Source organism: Corythoichthys intestinalis, chromosome 11, assembly GCF_030265065.1.
Source record: "Corythoichthys intestinalis isolate RoL2023-P3 chromosome 11, ASM3026506v1, whole genome shotgun sequence".
NCBI lineage: Eukaryota > Metazoa > Chordata > Actinopteri > Syngnathiformes > Syngnathidae > Corythoichthys > Corythoichthys intestinalis.
This window is the reverse complement of record NC_080405.1, coordinates 27,957,245-27,973,667: the sequence shown is the minus strand read 5'-3', so window position 1 is coordinate 27,973,667 and position 16,423 is coordinate 27,957,245. Positions and strand designations below refer to the sequence as shown.

Below are 16,423 nucleotides of genomic sequence, written 5' to 3'. Positions count from 1 at the left end.
AATGTTTCTTCCATGGATTGATACAGTAAAATAAAACTGAGGATTTATGTTGGAAATCGGAAAGCGCATCGCTGTACACTAGACTGTGACAATAGGAACTATTGTTATATGGGTTTCAGTTTCCCGAGGGACAAATATAGTTGACGGACACAGAAAGTCTGTGTTGTGTTACGTTTGTTATGGTCCAAGTTGCAGAGCTGCAATAAACGTTGACATAAATGAGAAACTAAATTCTGTGCTTTATGAAGAGTGGAAAAAATAGAATTTATCCAAGACAAACTCATTCGACCAATCAGAGTGAAGGATTACCGAAACAAAATGGTGACGTCACGAACGGTAATGGTCGGCAATGGATCGCCGCATACGTTTCTTCAACACAACATGGCCGTGTCAATTAAAAAAAAAAAAAAAAAAAAAAAATCGGTCTTTATATATATACATATAATATATATATTTCTGTCTCCATCCCCATCCTCCACCATGATTTTACAAGTTGATTTTGGGGGAAAAAAGTACGCGTTACATTCGGGAAATTACGGTATTCTTAACCCTACACTCTAAATTTTAAACCAAAACTAATCCTATCCCAAAACAAAAGTTCAGGCAAAACCATACTTAAATTGACAATGCTACTCTAAACCCAAACTAAATTTAAACATCTGGTAACGGCCGATTTAAAAAAAACAACAACAAGATTACTTCACATGAATACAAACTCCTATGATTCATAAAATGAATCATAATGTCTGTGCAGAAATCCAAGCAATGAGCTCAGAGCAGGTCCTGCACGGGCTGACTTGCCGCAAAGTGCTGAATCAAGACGTCACAGCAGATCAAGTTGGTGCTGCACTTAAAAACAAATCCTATATTCACAGCTTGGCATTACAAATTCAGCACTTGCATGTGCTTTGCCTCTGCTGTGTTTGCAGCATTTGCCCAATTTGCATCTCAGCAGCCACTTCAGACCAAATCGCTGTAATCTTGAGGTCCGCAGTATTTGGTTTCAGGATGTTGTCATCCTTCTGCCTGAAATACTATTTGATGTTTATCCCAGAGGGAGGCCAAGGCGGAAACAGCAGACGCACTCCTTTGCGCACTTTACTTAGCCCAGCATTTTTGGGTTGGCACAGTGATCCAATGTAGACATTTTTTGTTAGGACTGACAATGGATGCACTCCCTCATTAGCTATAGCAGAGGTAAAATGGTGACAACTTGCCACACAAACACAACTCTTATTATTTTGTTCAAAAAACATTGACAATGTAGAAACAGCATAAATCATAATGACCATTCAGCTCATTTTGAAATGGACGTTTATATTCGTCAACTGGAATACGGCTGTACGGCTGCCATTTGAGTATATATTGATCAAGAGCGTTTTTTTGAGATTAGTATGTATGAATGTCTTGCCCGTTTGTCTGTGAAATCCAAGTTTGTTAACCACTGTAAAGACAAACATTTCCCCAAAGATGGCAGTGTTGCATCACAATGGATTTGAGATCAGCATACTAGTATATTTTTTGAAGTAGGGTGAAAAGAGGTTGAATCTCTGCTTGGCTGTCGACCACGAGGACAAGAAATACTAACACGTTGAAAGTTGGAAAAGTACTGGCTCTTAACACTCCAACAGTGTCACGATGATGCAATTCATGGAGTGAATGAGGAATGCAATGTAAAAACAGCAACTGGGGTTCATCTCATGCCATTTGGTGAGTCAGTGCTGCTGACGGTGCATGTCTTAGTAGCTCTATATTTATTTTCAAAAAACTGATAATTTTGCCTTGATGATTCCTTTCACAAAATGCTCCTTCCCCACTTGTTTTTTTTAATCACAAAAGAATGTTTTGGGAAAACTAACCCATTTTCTACTAATTACTAAAGACCAGAAAAAGTCTTTATTACTGTAGATTGTCAAGTTTGTTGAATTCATCGGGTGCCAATGATGGCTCTAGACACCCAATCCATTTGGATTGGGAGTCAAATCGGATTGGATGTGTATCGCTGTCAATGGAAGTTAAACGCCATCACTCAACACAAGCCATCACAGTTTAAATGGATTTGATGTCAATAAATGTCATTGGCAGTGACTGAGTTTATATTCTGCAGGTGGCCATTCAAATTATCTGTAACATGGTTGTTCTGATAAAGGACAAAATAAAAGGAGCTGCATTGCTTCATCCAAACTGAGCCCCATATAAGTGGAACCAGAACAAGAGGTGGAAGAGAAGAGCAATATCTCGAGGGGATGCTGCCACTAACTATTCTTCATTAATTGGTGCCCTGAAACAGCATGGCCACAGAATCTTTATCAGCTCCTGTCACAAATACCGTTTTGTGCTTGTTTCTCTTGTTAGACTGTTCACAAACTACAATGACTATCAGGAATTCCATTTGTTTTACCGAAACAAACACAAATATACATTACATCTTTTTGTTGAAGATTAGAATTTTAAATTGCATGGAAAGGCAGCAAGTCCTTCATGCGTTCCTCTCACCTTATTGTGTTTTTTTTCTTTACGCCGTCCTCTCTCAGACTAAAGCAAGGCAATCATTGTGTAGCTATTGATCCCTAAGTGTATTTGAGACCCCCTGGATGACGGGTTAAATGAAAGTGAGAAGCTATTACAGAGGTCTCAAGTGGCACACACGTGGATTTCTAATGAGAGGTCAACCAGAAGAGATTGGCCAAAGCCACAGACCTGGAAGCAGCATCACAAAGTCATTTAACCTTTAGAGTGAGGGTAACAGGCCTGCTTATGTCAGAGGGATGTAGTGGTTGATTTATGACCCACGTCCTCACCAATCAGACAACCTTTGGGCTTTAGACAAAAGGAGGTCATTCAATCAACATGTACGTTTCTTGATGATTTTGTGATGGAACATACAGTACGTTGTTTTATTTATTCAGTTGTGGCATAAATAAACCGAGGGATATAAATCCACCTCACTTTACTATATAGTTGACTGATGGGGATTTATCTAATCTGTTATTATCGTAATTTTTGGTAGTATAGGTATTTGAGATATTGTTGACATTGCACGTGCATTTATAATTTTTGTTGTAGCTTAATATATCATTTCATCGCAAAAATTATTCAGTGTTGCTTCAAGTTTGTCCAGTAGGTTTTGTCCCTCTCTAAATGTGAATCTCGGCATATTCTCGAGGAGGGTTTCCCCCGGTGCTTTATAAGCCTGGCGGGCTGTCTCCAACACCCAAGGGCTAAAACAATACTAAAAATGAAAGTGGATAAGCTTATGTACTTTCTGCATATTGTGCATATTTTAACGGCATTCTGAATATGTTTGGTAATGCAGTTAAGAGCGTAATGGCGACATCTTATGGTTAATATGTGAACAAACCTGTCCCAGCTCTCTGCCATTGCACTGAAGTGCATTGTATTTTTGTTTGTTTTTTAAAACTATTTCAAGACTGCCTTTTTTTTAAAAGACTATGTTGAAAAAAAATGTTAATGCATGATTTATGATAACAAATAATAGGCATAATTTCAAAATTCTTGTCAACTTGTTTCCCTCAAAACATTGTGGGCTTCTCGACCATTAAGCAAATTAAGAAACCCTACATCAGTCGGTATTTTTTTATTTTATTAATTATGCTGGTGCATACTTATGCCAATAAACTATGTTGAAGCAAGTTTTGTGGAGCTTCCGTTTGACATAAGTAGTGCTCTGGACCATCTTGTGTCACGTTACAAATTAACTTTTCAGTGTGATTTGTTTGATTAGCATTGTGACAAACACTGTGTGAGGAAACTATTGGATGTTTTTAGTATACATAGTTGTACAACTACAGTCTTACAATTTGACTTTCAACGAAGACTGTGATTGATGGGAAATTAATTCATTTTCATGATACACTTAGCTCTGACAAAACAAAGTACAAGCAGATGTTCTCACCCTTTAGAGGTTTTGGAAGGAAGTGGGCTGCCGGCTTGTTCTTCTTGACATGGTTGCCCTTCATTATTTCTCCCTCCTTGTTCAGACCGAGGTACCAGCCCCTGCCTGACTGCTGCTGGCGGTATATCATGGAGGAGTACGTCACATAGTAGTTCTCGAACACTGACTCCTTGAATTTGCATTCCGGCGTGAAGTGTTCCTGGAGGGGAAAAGCGGCACAATTTACCAGCCTGTAGAAGCACAAATAGCTGAAAAGCAATCAATTGAGAGTGCATTGAATTGTGCAACATCATACAACAGGCACACACGTTGACATTAAAGCTATTGCCTCTTGAATATCTTTATACATTGCAGAGAATAATGTAGAACGTTGAAGCACAGACAACGCAAATGACACAGATGAGCATTAATAAAACATACAGTGGAGATAATGACCATATTCTCATTTTGCTCCAAGCTGTTAATTATTCATGGCTTCTTCATTATGATTCAGGACCAGTGAATTTCAGATTAGGATCATTTATCTTGATAAGGCATTTCCATGTCTCCTTCCAAACCCAAACTTTACTTTGGATAGTAATTACAGGTGTTGCTTTTATCATATTTCCGAATATGGACCTCTTAGGTTGAATGCATGACAGGACAAAAAACTTAAAACCAAAAGATTTCAGGAGACTTTGAAACATCTAAAAAAAAAATATATATTTTATATAGTCTATTTAAAGAAATTATGTTGTTTTTTATAATTCAAGGATTTAAAAAAAAAACCTTAAATGCTTTCTAATATAATTTGTATCCCTTTTCTTACTCTCCATGTGCAGAACTGATTCATGACAAAGCAGAAAAAATGCTATTTAAGCAAAAGAAATGGTAAAGTAAGTTCAATGTTGATGAATGTTCCGGAACACTGAAAAGACATTGCGGTGATTTAGTCATTTGAAGGATTTTAAGTAATTAATCTAATCCTAATTAGTTGAGGATACACAATGTAAGAAAATACTTGGTGATAATTATTCATATATGTGGAACATATACAGTGCCTTGCAAAAGTATTCGGCCCCCTTGAATCTTGCAACCTTTCGCCACATTTCAGGCTTCAAACATAAAGATATGAAATTTAATTTTTTTGTCAAGAATCAACAACAAGTGGGACACAATCGTGAAGTGGAACAACATTTATCGGATAATTTAAACTTTTTTAACAAATAAAAAACTGAAAAGTGGGGCGTGCAATATTATTCGGCCCCTTTACTTTCAGTGCAGCAAACTCACTCCAGAAGTTCAGTGAGGATCTCTGAATGATCCAATGTTGTCCTAAATGACCGATGATGATAAAAAGAATCCACCTGTGTGTAATCAAGTCTCCGTATAAATGCACCTGCTCTGTGATAGTCTCAGGGTTCTGTTTAAAGTGCAGAGAGCATTATGAAAACCAAGGAACACACCAGGCAGGTCCGAGATACTGTTGTGGAGAAGTTTAAAGCCGGATTTGGATACAAAAAGATTTCCCAAGCTTTAAACATCTCAAGGAGCACTGTGCAAGCCATCATATTGAAATGGAAGGAGCATCAGACCACTGCAAATCTACCAAGACCCGGCCGTCCTTCCAAACTTTCTTCTCAAACAAGGAGAAAACTGATCAGAGATGCAGCCAAGAGGCCCATGATCACTCTGGATGAACTGCAGAGATCTACGGCGCGATAGTGTAAAGCGCTTTGAGCGCCTTGAAAGGTGGAAAAGCGCTATATAAGTGTAACACCATTTACCATTTACCATTTACAGCTGAGGTGGGAGAGTCTGTCCATAGGACAACAATCAGTCGTACACTGCACAAATCTGGCCTTTATGGAAGAGTGGCAAGAAGAAAGCCATTTCTCAAAGATATCCATAAAAAGTCTCGTTTAAAGTTTGCCACAAGCCACCTGGGAGACACACCAAACATGTGGATGAAGGTGCTCTGGTCAGATGAAACCAAAATTGAACTTTTTGGCCACAATGCAAAATGATATGTTTGGCATAAAAGCAACACAGCTCATCACCCTGAACACACCATCCCCACTGTCAAACATGGTGGTGGCAGCATCATGGTTTGGGCCTGCTTTTCTTCAGCAGGGACAGGGAAGATGGTTAAAATTGACGGGAAGATGGATGCAGCCAAATACAGGAACATTCTGGACGAAAACCTGTTGGTATCTGCACAAGACCTGAGACTGGGACGGAGATTTATCTTCCAACAGGACAATGATCCAAAACATAAAGCCAAATCTACAATGGAATGGTTAAAAAATAAACGTATCCAGGTCTTAGAATGGCCAAGTCAAAGTCCAGACCTGAATCCAATCGAGAATCTGTGGAAAGAGCTGAAGACTGCTGTTCACAAACACTCTCCATCCAACCTCACTGAGCTCGAGCTGTTTTGCAAGGAAGAATGGGCAAGAATGTCAGTCTCCCGATGTGCAAAACTGATAGAAACATACCCCAAGCGACTTGCAGCTGTAATTGGAGCAAAAGGTGGCGCTACAAAGTATTAATGCAAGGGGGCTGAATAATATTGCACGCCCCACTTTTCAGTTTTTTATTTGTTAAAAAAGTTTAAATTATCCAATAAATGTTGTTCCACTTCACGATTGTGTCCCACTTGTTGTTGATTCTTGACAAAAAATTAAAATTTTATATCTTTATGTTTGAAGCCTGAAATGTGGCGAAAGGTTGCAAGGTTCAAGGGGGCCGAATACTTTTGCAAGGCACTGTAAACAACTTTATAGAACTTAGGCTGTCAGTTAATGGGAACAGATTTCAAAAACAGGACACAGTGGCCTAAACTGTATTAAAAAAAAAGTACAATACTTGGGGAATTTCAAATTTCAAAGGCCCCATAAATGGTTTTGCCTCAGGTCGTTACATCTCGAAATTTGCTCTGTTTACTACTCCCAAAAAATATATTAATTAGTGCCATAAAATACACGTATGAATAGATAGTCTGATTGAATTTACTGAAGGTCTTGGAAAACACAAGACAAGACAATCAACAAATGAATCAGGTACTTTTTAATGTGCTTTTTCAGCATGCACTCTCAGGAGGACCCCGCTTTTGCGCAGTATGGTTCTCGCCAAAATCTAGCTCTCGAGTACCTTGCAGCAACAAAACGCTTGTATATATATTTTTTTTAAATCTGATGCTTTCACTGTCTTAGTTAGCGTTGCCAAGCTTCAGCACCAGTGGTATTACAGTCACACAAAAACAGACCACTTCATAATTTATAAGCAAGAGTAGAGTATAGAAGTTGCCCTACAGAGTGGGTATTAACAGCACTGCCATCATACAGCACCCCAGGAGATCATCTGTGTCTAAAGACTTTGGACAAGCTCTAGTAGGGGAGCAAAGCAGAAGGAACAATTCATGTAAAGAACGTGTTTGGGAGGAATATAGCTTTTGGTAATGATTAACTTGAACTTAATGTGATTCTTTAGACCGTCACATGTCAATTCCAATCTATACAAAAACTTGAAATAAAGAAATAAATAATAGCTTACTTAGATCTGATTTTTATCTTGCAGATGATTAAAGCTAAACTTATGTTATGTACAACTTGATTATTGTGTTTTTTGGATAAGTTGCACAAAGGAAAAAAAATGCACATTGAAGAAGGGGAAAAATGTCAGAAAAGCAGCGAATCTGGAATTTTTAGGGGTTGATTTTAAGTGAGACCAAGGCTTAAACCAAAGCTTAAACAACACAACATAAATTGTTCGTGAAACTCTTGAGCTCACTGTCATTCACAATGAAATCCATTAAAGTCTTCATCTTCGGTATCACTTCTGAACAACTCCACCAACTCTGAGTAGAGCAGTGGTCCTCAAATATAAATCTTGAAGGTCCATAATTGTTTTTTTCATACAAGCATGGGTCCATTTATTAATGTCCGTCAAGTACAAGGCAGGTCGAAGGTGGTAAAGGTGGTTTTCTTTTTACCAAACAAAAATACAATGCACGTTCTGATTAAATAAAAATACATTGACAAAACATTTTCTTGACTTAAAATAAAAATACAAAAAATAACAACATGCAAGTACAATGTTTACACATGTACACTAAATAATTGACAAGATCTGTCATTAAGGTGCAAACAATAACTATTGACAGTACATTTTGTAACTGTAAAACACTGCTGGACAAAAAAGAAAACGTGCAAGTAGTACAGTACATGTTCACATGCACAGAACATAAATGGCAAGCTCTGTCATTAAGGTGCAAAAAAATAATTACTGACAGTAACTTTAACTGTAAAACACTGCTCAATGAGAGAAATGGCATTTGGGGGTCACAAAGCTGTTTACTCACATCATCAGCCAGTACTTCAGTGCGTCTTGTGGTTGATGAATTTGGGAGTGAGATTTGTTTGACTTTTGTTATCATTTTCTCCTTTTCTTTTCCTTCGAACATTGCTGCCATCACTTCAGTCATGCACTCTTTTATTATTTCTCCATCAGAGAACGGCTTCCTCATGTTTGGCCAACACCCACGACACTCTGAGTGAGCACTCTGTTGCAATTTGTTGTTGTGTCATAGATTCAACAATAACCTTGCTTGACTCTTGATAGGACTGCTCAACCTGTTAATTTCTTGCCTTCTCAATTCTGAGGTAGGAGGAATTTTCTCTTCAAAAGAGCTGTGCTCTTTAACATAATGGAGTTTCACATTTTCAATTTTAACACCGGAGTTGTCTTTAAGCATATTAAGCACATAGGTTTGGTACTTGCAGTTGGTAAAATGGACGCATATTTGTCAGTCCATTCCTCATTGAAATGGCGATTTTCGTTGTCCACTTTTCTTATCTTGGTCAACTTTGAGCATGAAATTTTGTTAGATTTGGTTACAGATTGCAAAGTGTGTGACTCGTGTTTCATACTGCTGCGGTCTGTCCATGCTAGCTAGCAGCATGCAGGCTCTCTCAGCCAATCAGCGCATCCATGCAGGCTCTCTCAGTCAATCAGCACATCGTTGTCATGGAGATGACAACAGAAGTGGGAACATGGAAGATATTTGACTAAAAAGTACGCAGAATTTAGCGATAGAATAGTAGTGCATAGTGATAGATCGGCGATTCATACAAATGTTATATGTTAATATATAGTATATGTTATGTTTTTTTTTCCCTTTCTTGTTTCTTTGAAAAGTGCCATTTGCACTGGGTCCCCAGAGAGGTCTGCCGTGGTCTGGTCGTGGACCGTGATCCGCAGACCCCATGAGTAGACGGCAAGCCGTCCGTCCGTACATCCATCCAGTCCAGAGAATACGCTACTTATTTTTGTTTTATAGCATCAGTAATATCTGTAACTAATTTCAGAGTTGGTAGCCACGACTTTGCATCAGATAGAATTGTTTAGGTATCGGTTAATGCTACTGTATATTGGCTGTCAATAATACTGCCATTGTTCCTCAAAACAATCAAATTCTGGCGCAGCCCCGTTGCTCTTTGAGATTCCTGGTTACATCCTTCTTGGTCACGCATGAGCGTAGATTGGAAGCAAAGCAAAGAAAGGTTGCTCTGCTCTCGAGCCAGAAACGCCGCTCTACTGCTAGTAATTAGCTTATGTGGATTTGGCTGGTTGCATTCAGTGTGGAGGAAAAAAAAAAGGAGCCAACTGATAAACAGATCCATATCCAGGTCCAACTGATGCCAGAAAGAGCTGATGGCAAGTTGTGCCCTTTTGAGGGCGACACACTTGCTCTGACTGACACAAAGAGGGACCAAAATCACACCAAGAGGGAATTCCCATTTCTTTTCTTAGAAAGACAGAGACAGGCAGAAAGACAGAGACAGGGAGGCTGGTAGTGATTATTTGCTGCAAACCTATCCCAGTCAAAATGAATTAGATGTCTAGTGCTGTCAATGGCGGCCAATGAGTATATATAATAAATGTATAATATTAAATAATAAAAAGCTACCAAATTTCTATCAAGTCCGAAAACTTTTTCTGTTTCATGGAAATCATTTAGAGCACTATGCCCCACACAAAATTCCAGTAGCTAATATTAGTCATTTTTACATGGAATAATGACTACTTGCGTTAGAGTATACATTAGCTATATTATTGGTTCACAGGTGTTGCACCAGACGTTTCTGTTCAAATATCTGTTACCTAAAGACTGTGACACTGATGGTATTGGCTAGCCTGACTGGGGTTTCCTATTATGTGTTAGTATTAAGCTGACTTTATGAAAAAGGTAGTTCACACAACTTATAGAGTTTTGTTCACAGAACTGAATAAGCACTCAGGACTTTCAAATAATTTGTTTTTAGCTACTGCTACTTCACTTACCAATCATGGTATGCTATTCTTATTTTTTAAAATCATTACAGATGCTTCCGAAACAGTGGCTCTTTGTCATCAACACCCCACAGCAGACTTATAGTATGACTCACACTAAGCCAATTACAATATCAGTTTCAGTTTCTTTTGCTTTTCTTGCTCTACTCTAACACGCAATTAGCATTTAGCAGGCAACTGTTAAGTGGATGCAGTGGTCTGTCAAGAAAACACTATCAATTATAATCCACTCCAAGATTGTGTTATGTCGGCTTCTGGGGAATAATCACCACCCGCTAATGTTTTCCTGAGCCAATCAGCAGAAGGAAATCTCCTTGGAAGAGATATCGGCTAGTGGCTGATCTTTCGTAACGCGAGCCAAATCAATGACGAGCGACGCCCCATGTGAATTCGGCTGCCTTATCCAGGATAAAATGACACCAATCAAACCACTGGAATCAGCACTGTGTGCAATTCTCGACAAACAGCCAAAGATTAGGCTGCCTAGGTCTGTTTTATTTTTCCCCAATTCCCTGTCTGGAGTGTGGTGGATTAGAAGGAAAGTGTGATGAGAAAACAAAACAAAACAAAAAAAAGTAGCCACATATCCGCAATACACATTCAAGCCAACACACGCATAAATGACACAGCTCACTGGACTAGAACGTGACAGCAATGGTTATTTACTAAAGGTATTGAGCTTGCATGGTTGAAAACGCATGGATGTGAGCAAAGCACATATTTAACGGGATGGAAACACAGGGCCAGACTACTCAAACACAAAATCATGTACTATTTGTTTTGGAACTAAGGCTGGATGTTGTATTTATGCCATTCTAACGATACTGTACACTGGAATGAGGTTTCATTGTGTAGGAAAAAGTGAATGTATTCAGTTGCTTAGGAAGGTAAACATTTCAAAAGGTGACTGTATAAATCACGGCAAAGTTGAATGCAAGCAAAATTAGTTGAAAATAACCGTTTATACAGCACTCATTTAAAGCTATAGGCAAATCCTACTATAAATGACCTTCATGTGAAACACTTGCACAAAGTATTTCAATATGCAAATTGCACATTTCTTAGACCACTGATAATGGAGGAAAAAAAAATTAAACACAAAAATTGACACTCCTTACAAGCACAGCCATTGTTTGATGCCTGTGACGTCACACAACACTGGTACAGCAAATAAACACTGAAACACTCGAAAAAGGTAAAAAGTAGCTATGAAAATAGGCACACACTCTTTATAGTTTCTGCACCAGTTTAATACAGTACAGTGGGGCAAATAAGTATTTAGTCAACCACTAATTGAAAAAATAAGTTTTCCCACTTGAAAATTTTAGAGAGGCCTGTAATTGTCAACATGGGTAAACCTCAACCATGAGAGACAGAATGTGGAAAAAACCCCTGAAAATCACATTGTTTGATTTTTAAGAATTTATTTGCAAATCATGGTGAAAATAAAATAAGTATTTGGTCAATACCAAAAGTTCATCTCAGTACTTTGTTATGTACCTTTTGTTGGCAATAATGGAGGCCAAACCTTTTCTGTAACTCTTCACAAGCTTTTCACACACTGCTGCTGGTATTTTGGCCCATTCCTCCATGCAGATCTCCTCTAGAGCAATGATGTTTTGGGGCTGTCGTTGGGCAACACGGACTTTCAACTCCCTCCATAGATTTTCTATGGGGTTGAGATCTGGAGACTGGCTAGGCCACTCCAGGACCTTGAAATGCTTCCTACGAAGCCACTGCTTTGTTGCCCTGGCTGTGCGTTTGGGATCATTGTCATGCTGAAAGACCCAGCCACGTCTCATCTTCAATGCCCTTGCTGATGGAAGGAGATTTTCACTCAAAACCTCTTGATACATGGCCCCATTCATACTTTCCTTTACACAGATCAGTCATCCTGGTCCCTTTTCAGAAAAACAGCCCCAAAGCATGATGTCCACCGTCATGCTTCACAGTGAGTATGGTGTTCTTCGGATGCAATTCAATATTCTTTCTCCTCCAAACACGAGAACCTGTGTTTCTACCCAAAAGTTCTATTTTGGTTTCATCTGACCATAACACATTCTCCCAGTCCTCTTCTGGATCATCCAAATGCTCTCTAGCGAACCGCAGACGGGCCTGGACGTGTCCTGGTTTCAGCAGGGGGGACACGTCTGGCAGTGCAGGATTTGAGTCCCTGGCGGCGCAGTGTTACTGATAGTAGCCTTTGTTACTGTGGTCCCAGCTCTCTGTAGCTCATTCACTAGGTCCCCCCGTGTGGTTCTGGGATTCTTGCTCACCGTTCTTGTTATCATTTTGACGCCACGAGGTGAGATCTTGCATGGAGATTATCTGTGGTCTTGTATATCTTCAATTTTCTAATAATTGCTCTAACAGTTGATTTTTTTACACCAAGCGTTTTACCTATTGCAGATTCAGTCTTCCCAGCCTGGTGCAGGTCTACAATTTTGTCTCTGGTGTCCTTCGACAGCTCTTTGGTCTTGGCCATAGTAGAGTTTGGAGTGTGACTGACTGATTTGTGGACAGGTGTCTTTTATAAGAATAATGAGTTAAAACAGGTGCCATTAATACAGGTAACGAGTGGAGCCTTGTTAGACCTCGTTAGAAGAAGTTAGACCTCTTTGACAGCCAGAAATCCACTCTTTTCCACTCTAATTTGGAAATAAATTCTTCAAAAATCAAACGGTGATTTTCAGTTTTTGTTTTCCTTTTCTACATCCTGTCTCTCATGGTAGAGGTTTACCCATGTTGACAATTACAGGCCTCTATCTTTTCAAGTAGGAGAACTTGCACAGTTGGTGGCTGACTAAATACTAATTTTCCCTACTGTATTTTTCTGAAATTCAGACAAAGTCTGCTTCACTTCCTTGCTTCATTATAGCTTATTTCTCCATTAGCCGAGGGGGTCGCCAATGCGTGACGAGTAGGTGGGGGTAATCTAATAGTCACATTTGATTGGCTAAAATAGCGCTGGCATTTAAAAATGTCTGACAACGGCTGCTCTTTTGGCTTCTGGGAAACATTGGCTTCTATTTATTTTTTTCTCCACTTTTAAACATTGAAAAAAAAAGAAATTCTGTGATTGTTTTCCACTGGGAAGCACATGATCAGAGGTCTCATTTCTTAAAGCAACACTAGGCAACTTTTCACCCATTGAAAAAAAAAAGAAATTCTGTGATTGTTTTCCACTGGGATGCACATGATCAGAGGTCTCGTTTCTTAAAGCAACACTAGGCAACTTTTCACCCATTGATTTTCAACATTTGTGATGATACATCCAGTGACAGCTAGTTGAATGACACTTCTTCTCTATCTTGAGGGGGTCTGTGTCGCTTTCACCGGTGTACTGACAAATGGGTATCCCAGTTGAACTGATAATCAAAGCGCTACTGAGCACGCGCACGGCAACCGTCCTCCTCCAGGGGTGATCACATGTCAAACTTTTGTTGAGTGGATTTTCCTTTTTGACTACGACGCCGTTGCTGCAATTATTGTTCTTGAAGGTGAGTGATACTTCTAAAGTATAGTCATTTTATAGTGCCTTTTGACGCTAACCTCTGTAAGCAATTACATACTGTATACACGAAAGACTAGATTGGAATATTGATGATATTGCGAGATAATAGCGTAAGGAAGTTAACGTCGCATGATGAGTAGTAAACACGTGGGTCGCCTTGGTTTTAATGGTGATTCGGTTATTTCTAAAATATATTCATTTTTTAGTGCCTTTTGACCACTAACCTCTGTAAGCAATTACCTATGCACGAAAGACTAGAATGGAGTATTGATGATATAGCAAGATAATAGGATAATGAAGTTAACGTCGCATAATAAGCAGTAAACAAGTGGGTCAGCAGGGTATTAATGACGATTCGGTTATGAGAATTCTAACATTGTACTAATAATTCTGCAGAGGGTGGCAGGAACCCTGCCACACACAAAAAAAAACACAAATGTGCAGACTGCTTTACAGCTAACGTCACTTCCCCTTTACCCCATTTATTATGAAGACGGAAGTCTATGCAAACGCTTTCGTCCAAATTCTGCAAAGATGGCAGAGCAACAAAAGAGACAAAAAGTTTTGTCTGAGGGGGAAAAAATGCTACCATGATAAAAGGGTTCATTCATTCATTGTCCATGCCGCTTTGTCTCAGCGGAGGTGCTGGAACCTATTCCAGCTAACTACGGGCAGAAGGCAGGGTACACCCTGAACTGGTTGCCAGCCAGTCGCAGGGCACAATGAGACATATAACCATTCACGCAGACACTCATACCTACGGACAATTTAGAACAGGGGTGCCCAAGTCCGGTCCTCGAGGGCCCCTACCCTATCCAGCTCGTTTTCCGTGTCTCCCTCCTGAATCAAAATAATCAGGATCATTATGAGGCTCCTGCAGAGCTGATCATTTGATTCAGGATCATTATGAGGCTCCTGCAGAGCTGATCATTTGATTCAGGTGTGTTAAAGGAGGGAGACATGGAAAACAAGCTGGACAGGGGCTCTCAAGGACCGGACCTGGGCACCCCTGATATAGAGCATTCAATCAGCCTACCATGCATGTTTTTGGGGCTGGGATTGAACCCTTGATCTCAGAACTGTGAGGCGGATGTGCTAACCACTCAGCCACCATGGAAAAGGATACTAAAGAATAAACATTGCCCCCCCAATCGAACTCCTCAGCGCTGACAAGTTGAGTCTGGTGGGCGGGTTAGCCACACTAAGCCAGCCGGTTGCCAACCGTCATATGTTATTGGTTAGCCACAACTGGATTCATTACCTTATTACTATTCATCCTTCACACAGCCAATGGAAACAGAAGTGTTGTTTAATCTATCTGCAGGTGACTGGGAGATCATGATTTCACAACATTGTGCGGGTGTGTGCTGGTCCTCATGGGAAACGCAGTCTTCCTTAAGGCAAAACACTACCGCTTTTGTCCACCGGGATCGCTAAAATCGACCAGAACTAAAAAGTTACATAGTGTTGTTTTAAATAAAAAGTATAAAATAGGCTATATCTGAAAAAATAAAGTAAATATTCCCTTATTTATTATTATTTTTTATTTTATTTTAAACTTTGTTTCTACATTACCATTTTTTAAAATTAAAAGCCCAACAATGAAAAAGAAATACTGACTTATTCATTTTTTTTGTTTTTATTCTTATCTAAAACTTATATACATCTATGAATGGAACTTTGTCTGTGTGTGTGTGTCGGGGTGCGTGGGGGTGTGCATGTCTTCGTTCCCTATGGACTCCGAAATGGCTGGCCCTATTTTCCTGAAATTCTACGCATTTGTACTACAGTATAAGCTTCTGCGAGTGTTCTTAGGTAGGTTTTGTATTGAATCCATCAATATCGGTATTGATAAGTATCGAAAATCAAGAATCGAAAAAATCAGCTACAGAAGGAATGGCCCGATTTTAACCAAATTTGACACACGCATAGAGAGAAACATCAATAGTGTTTCAAGTAAGTTCCAAGGTTCCAGAGCTTTCAATAGTGCATACAATCGACAAAATCCCAAAAGCAGTAAATTCCGATTGCTGCTAAACCGAATGATGGATTTTAACTCATTTGCTCCCGGAACCGTATAAATACGTTTTATTTTTAAATGCTCAACTGTCCCACAACCGTATTTATACGTCTTTTGCGTTTTTTTTTTACAAGAAGCATATATAGCTTCCGCTGTATCTGAGAAACAAAGAAAAACGCTCCAAACCAATTTTAAAGCAATAAAACTGGCCACTGGAGGGCAGTAGCGCATTTTGGAAGACTAGACAAGCCGATTCAACAGCAGTGAACGGCCGGCCAGCATTGTCAAAGCGCTGGCGGATTGAGCCCAGGCGGCGCTCCGACCGGACAAAACAACGAGAGGACGCCTGGGACACCAGGCGCTGGACGATCATGCAAAACAAGTGAAACCCCCCGTGGAGCGGCTCGCCTAGCAGACCCCGCAGAAATGCAAAAATAATCCATCTTTGTGAGACAGACAACGATGAGGGAAAAGTTTACACAGCTGACGTGGCGACAACGGCGTCATCTCGGCGACAAACCGTCATCTCTCAGTCGTTGTGTGTGAATAAATTGTTACTATTCTATCTAAAGCTCTATTTGTCTGGGTGTTCATAGTATTTTGTAAAAGGAAAACATTATTCAGATGTTTGGGATGTAAC

General features: G+C 39.6%; 1 protein-coding gene across 5 annotated transcripts in view; it reads right to left on the bottom strand.

Annotated features, from left to right (window-relative positions):
• The window catches only part of fgf13a (fibroblast growth factor 13a), a 198,175-nt gene that overhangs the window by 6,533 nt on the left and 175,219 nt on the right, over positions 1–16,423 (bottom strand). For all 5 annotated transcript variants that reach the window (XM_057851045.1, XM_057851042.1, XM_057851044.1 and 2 more), the window contains one exon: positions 3,917–4,115. In XM_057851045.1, coding sequence (XP_057707028.1) covers positions 3,917–4,115 — 199 coding nt within the window. The remainder of the gene's footprint in view (positions 1–3,916; positions 4,116–16,423) is intronic.